This window comes from Protomyctophum bolini, assembly GCF_963924005.1.
Source record: "Protomyctophum bolini genome assembly, chromosome: 8".
In the NCBI taxonomy this organism is placed as follows: Eukaryota; Metazoa; Chordata; class Actinopteri; order Myctophiformes; family Myctophidae; genus Protomyctophum; species Protomyctophum bolini.
In genome coordinates, this window is record NC_137869.1 from 798644 (window position 1) to 804776 (window position 6133).

General features: G+C 46.3%; 1 protein-coding gene across 1 annotated transcript in view; it reads right to left on the reverse strand.

The window, feature by feature from the left end:
* The window catches only part of nwd1 (NACHT and WD repeat domain containing 1), a gene marked incomplete at both ends in the record, with an annotated part of 41770 nt that overhangs the window by 14609 nt on the left and 21028 nt on the right, over positions 1 to 6133 (reverse strand). Inside the window, 2 exons of the mRNA XM_080769627.1 lie at positions 3623 to 3740; positions 4559 to 4715. Of these exons, the coding sequence (XP_080625753.1) occupies positions 3623 to 3740; positions 4559 to 4715 (275 nt within the window). The remainder of the gene's footprint in view (positions 1 to 3622; positions 3741 to 4558; positions 4716 to 6133) is intronic.

Genomic DNA, 6133 nt, shown 5'->3' on the forward strand with positions numbered 1-6133 from the left:
TGTGTCCAGCCAGTGGTTGGTCTCTGTGTCAAACACTCTGATGGTGTTGTAGGTCTGACCCCTCATCCTACCCCCGAATACAAACATCTTTGTCCCGATGATGGTAGCAGAGTGATATTCTGTAGCAGGAGGTGGAGTTCCTCTGGTGTTAATTAAAGTCCAGACCATTGTGGTGGTGTCCAACTTGTAGATGTCATTAGTCCATTCAGTCCGGGTCCATCCTCCATGAATAAACATGTCCTTCCCCAAAACACAGGCTGAGTGGTAGCTCCTCCCCTTTGGAACGGTCCCAGAAACCTGTGGTTTGAACCATCTGTGGGCGTCGACATCAAATGCATAAAGATGGTTGTACTCCTGTTTGTAGAATGTTGTGAAAAAATAACTCCCTCTCCAGATGTAGACAGCATATTCTATTAGCACGGCTGTGAAGCCCTCACACCTGGTGGGAAGCTCAAATCCTGTTGCAGATTTTACTGGGGTCAACTTCCTCCACGTCGAAGTCACTGTGTTTAAGACTCTTACATCAATCTGCATGTTGCCACGCCCACAACAGTCACCTCCAAAGGAGTACACACAGTGTCTCACTGTCACCGCCCTTTGATTGGCTGTTCCTGCTCCTCTCAGACGCACCGTCCAGCGTAACATTACTCACTAGGAGAAGTCTTATTGGTCAATGGTATCCTATTGGTCAATGGCATCCTATCGGTCGATGGTATCGTATTGGTCAGGTCCTGCTGTGTGAATATTCGGTGTCTTCACTTATATTGGTTCAGAGGCACAAACGTCATGCAGGGTTTGGTCAATCCGTGAAGCCTGTGGTTTGGGTTGACCAATCAAGGGAGCTCTCTGGTCGTCCTCAGACGAGCCCTCCATCGTTGCTTCCCGTCATCCCGGTTCTCCATACATCGTGGCCAGCTCATTGGTGCCTTGCGCTCCTGCGTCGTTCTTGGGTACGTCCACATATGTTAACGTGGGACGTCCTGCTGACAGGTGCCCGTGTGTTGGTTCCCACAGCACCAGTCTGCTGGCTGGCAGCGCTTGGTGTCCTGCTAGTCTCATTATCCTGGCTGCTATTTCCGGGCTCAGCCTTGGCATTCCATGAAACAGATAATTATTATTGGTAACATGTGTACTCTGATGTTAAGTACGGCACACAGCATTCTGGTGTAGTACCCGTCTAGAGACTAACTCTGCATGGTTGTCTTCAGGCTCCAGCATTCACTGCCGCGTAAAGGAAGAAGCAGAGTTTGGTTCGGCGGGGGAGGTTGGAGTTCCATACGCATTACGCTGGCCATGCTGTTCAGGACCCTCCATGCAAGTTCCTACTGCCTTCCTCACTTTAAGATCTTGACCTGTTGAGTTGACCCATGAGCCCAGAGGCTGTTGGGTCTAGTTGCCCCATGAGTCCAGGTGCTGTTGGGTTTCAGGTACTTGAAATCTTGTGTTAAGTGAGGGGCGCTCTTATCATCGTAATAATTCAATATTTGATAAGTTTCAATCAGGCTTCCCCGCAAAGCACTCCTCCGGGTCCCAAATGACCTTTTGATGCGTTCTGACTCGGGTGAGCGTTGGGTCCTGTTACTGCTTGACCTAAGTGCCACTTTCGACACATTCTTCTTAATAGGCTTGAGCAATGGGTAGGTATACGGGCGACTGCTTTACAGTGGTTTGCCTCTTACCTTTATTCTCCCTGTACCCAGGGCTCGACAGTGCGACTAGGTAGTCGCATTTGCGACTAAAAATATCACCGTGCGAGTTGTAAAATCCAATTTGTAGCACAGGTGCGACTACAGGATTTGACCATTCAATCGTGATAAAGACAAGTATCTGTCTACAGCAAGTGCACATTCTATAGTCGTGGTTCTATACCTAAATTTATATTTCTGAACGGCGGTGTCGTTCGCCAAAAAGAGCAGAGCTACAAGCTAACAACATGTCGAGCCTCAATGCGGTGTTCATTTGAAAATCTGTCCCCTTTGCTCCCACCGCCCCTCCCCTCCCTGTGTTGCTGCTCCGTGCTCTTCCCTGTCACAGTCTTGCAGCGGCAGACAGAAAATAAGTCAGAGCGAACTCAGCGGGATAGCATTAGCATGATAGCACAGATTCAGAACGAATTGCTTGCACTTATTTGCAAAGTTTGTTTGTAATGTCCAATTTCAAACGTAACTTACTTTTAACCAAACGCGGGTGAAACAGCGTGCAGCCGTGCACGCACGCGCGCGCGCACACATGGAGTGGACGGATTGATGTTTATCAAAAGCAACCCTTGGTTAGCGTTTGCTTACAAAAGCGTGTGCCCAGCATAAATGATAATGCGAATGACCGAACTGGCTGGATTACCATATTAATTTCAGTCAGTCAAAGCCAAGGAGAATGTTACAATACTAATTCACCATCGAGCAGCCTCTGCACTGTCTGAATGTCACACTAACATGATAGAACAGCAGGATAAAAACGGATAGCCTGTCTATCCATCCATGAGCAACATAATATCTATCTAGCTCTGGTCCATAGCTCTAATGTGTTGCACGTATTAGAGGTATGGAACATAGCTACTATCGATCTATCTACAAAGTATTAGCATAAAACAAATTGATTACCGGTATATAGATTATATGAAAACAAACATAACAATGATATCATGATGAATATCACTATTTTGTGATAATTGCTGAAAATATAGTGATATAATATTTTGACATTATTTTCCACCCCTACCTCATATCACTTCATTAAAAAAATCACACCCATGTGAAGTGAAGGGCGCTCTTGTCATCATACATCATCAGATATCATCTCATACTGGCCAATCAGAATGCCTGTTGCCTGTGATTGGTTAGCTGATTTGCTCGTTTACACATGACATACCTTTTCCCTTCAATGTCAATGGCGTTTAATTTATGTAATATTTAGCTCTCTGTTGATTGTCAATGGCTCATTTTGAGATGTGTGGGGACAAAGCTTTATATAGGAGGGGCTAGCGCCCCTTAAAAATACATCATTTTTCATCGTGCTCCTAAAATAATTTGTGTGCTACTAGATTTTTCAACTTAGGCGCACACGTGCTACTTGGAAAAATGCTAAGCGTCGAGCCCTGCCTGTACCTCTCTGTGTTTTAATTAGTCGTTTTAATCACATCATTCATATCATTGTTATGCTGATGACACCCAGTTGTATTTTTTTTTAAATCCTCTAACTTATCTATTTTAAAATAATGTCTTAATTCTATTAAGGACTGGATGTCCCAAAACTTCTTACAGTTGAACACTGACAAGACTGAGATCCTAATTATAGGATGTGAAATACAGCAGTCTAATGGGTATAACAGCACACTTCATCAAGGTGTGAAAAAACCTAGGTGTACTATTTGATCACCAGATGGATTTTGAACCACATGTAAAAAAAGGTTGTCCAAACATTTTGGACAACAGTGTTTTTTCAATTGAGAAACATTGCCAAAATCAAGACGTTATTAACACCACAAGACCTGGAAAAACGTATCCACGCTTTTATATTGTCCCGCTTGGACAATTCTAATTCCTTGTTTACAACATTGAGTCTCTCCTCTATATACCGCCTCCAACACACATAGGAGGTCACACACACATTAGGTTGTACCTACCGATCACTTCCTGTCGTAGCTCCTCCCACAAGCCGGCGTGCAGCAGGTGATAGGGCAGCTCCTGGAGCTTCCTGACGTTGGCCAATCCCGGAGCGAACCACAGCGGCTGGGGCGGGACCTGCCGGACCACACAGACCAATCAGGACAGACGAGGACAGAACGTGACAGAACCTTCCGTGGGCCAGACTGACCGTCAGTGTACGCCCATATATGGGCGTCAAGGCGCGGCAACAAAGCCGCTGGCGGCAGGCCGTCTCAAAATGTTTTTTAGACCGCTGGTGCAGTGAATAGTAAAGACATTAAGCCAAATGCCACGCCTCAGTGTCTATTTGTACGTCTCTAAATGTTTTGATGAATTGAACATGGTGGACCCTCTTGTAAACAAGAGTAGTGCTTTATGGTGTCGTCCACTCACAGTTAACAGTCTTTGTATTGAGTTGTGCTTGAATTGTACTGTATAATTCTGCAAACAGTTAATACATATTACAATCAAACAATAAAAAATCATTGGCTGTGGAAAGTTAGACGCCTCATTGGCTGTGGAAAGGTAGACGCCTCATTGGCTGTGGAAAGGTAGACGCCTCATTGGCTGTGGAAAGGTAGACGCCTCATTGGCCACTGCAGTTCACTGGAGACACATGTATCTGATGGAGGCGGCCATATTGGAAATGAAAATGTCACGGGCGCGCTGCCAGTCAAACGACTACTGCCCAATCACGTGTCAAGTGATGAAGTGATGATTCTGACAAGTCACAGTAGACTTAGCGAGGGACAATGCGATGGGTTTTGCGCGTGTGTGTGCGTGTGTGCGTGTGCGTGTGCGCGTGTGCGTGTGTGTGTGTGTGTGCGTGCGTGCGTGTGTGTGTGTGCGTGTGTGTGTGTGTGTGTGTGCGCGTGCGTGTGTGCGTGCGTGTGTGCGTGCGTGCGTGTGCGTACCTTCCTATCAGAGACCAGCAGGCTTAACGAGGGCAGGCTGATTGGTTTGAGCTTGCCGTGACCCCAGCGACCCAGGAAGTAATCCGCCAGGTTCCTGTGAGTCCTGTTCCTCTGCTCTGCTGTCAGGTAGCGCTGCCGCACCGCGTCAGCTAGCTGCCTGCACACACACACACACACACACACACACACACACACACACACACACACACACACAACACACAACACACGTTATTCAAGGAAGCGTGAGAATAGGGTGGATCCGATTGTGAGCTACAGACAGAGAAAAAAAAAGTGCTGACCAAACGCATTGGCAATTATGGAGGGATCACCAGTTACATTATCATTAGAGATTATTAGAGATTTTGTTTATTTTGTATGAGTATATGTTATTGATTCTGTTCCAAAATTTATTCGGGTTATAGAAATCATTATTTAAGCAGTTTTTGTAATAGTTGGCTTCTGCATTTCTTGTTTTAGTCAACTAGTAAACATGACTAGAAATACCCCCCATACCCGAAGGCGGGGTTGGCGAAAGGGCCTTTTTGTGTGGAGTTTGCATGTTCTCCCCGTGTCCCCTAGGGTACGTACCCTCACAAAAAACATGCAGTAATCCTGGTCACTAAACTGCCTCCCCCTGGCCAGCCGGGGCGCCTGATGGAGGGGAAAGGAACTGGTTGGAATAACGTGTTCCTTCCACGTGCTACGTCCAACCAGGGAAACTCCCCCCTGTCAGGTGTAAAGGAGCAACTTGGACACTCAGGCATGAAGGAAGCATGAGTTCAAGTCCGTTGGTCTCCCCTTGTCCCCCATATATGGGGACTAGGTTGGTCTCCCCTTGTCCCCCATATATGGGGACTAGGTTGGTCTCCCCTTGTCCCCCATATATGGGGACTAGGTTGGTCTCCCCTTGTCCCCCATATATGGGGACTAGGTTGGTGGAGGGTGTGTAGAGCCCAGGATCACATTAGATGATTGACACAGGGGTGAAAAATGGGTTACAAAATCGTGGGATAAAAAAAAAAAAAACATCACTAGAAGTGAATATCTATCTGTTCTTCACCTGTACCTTAAAGGGTGAGGAACAGGAGGCCAGGCAGTAAAAGTAAATTAATTCACAAAACTAACGTCATAATGTATTCTTGACCTATTGTTAAAATATTAGCGCAACTTCCGTTCAACTTTGACCCCTCTATCACATGGAACAACTTTTTGGGCATGGTGATATGGACACAAAAAACATAGTTCCGTGTGAACATAGGGGTAAAACATGAACGAAAGTTTCACTGATATTTCCGCAATAGGTCAACAATACATTATGACGTTAGTTTTGTGCATTAATTCACTTTGAATGCGTTGCCCCCCTGTCCCCCGTCCCCCCCACAAAATGACCGGAACTACTTAACATTTCACCAAAACCATGAGCAGAACTCCCACCACGGGACTCACAGTTCTGCCAGGTGGTCTGGTGGATCTGTTCCTCACCTGTACCTGAAGCCCGGCATCATGACCTGACCCTGGTCTTGTAGATCCGTTCCTCACCTGTACCTGAAGCCCAGCGTCATGACCCTGGTCTTG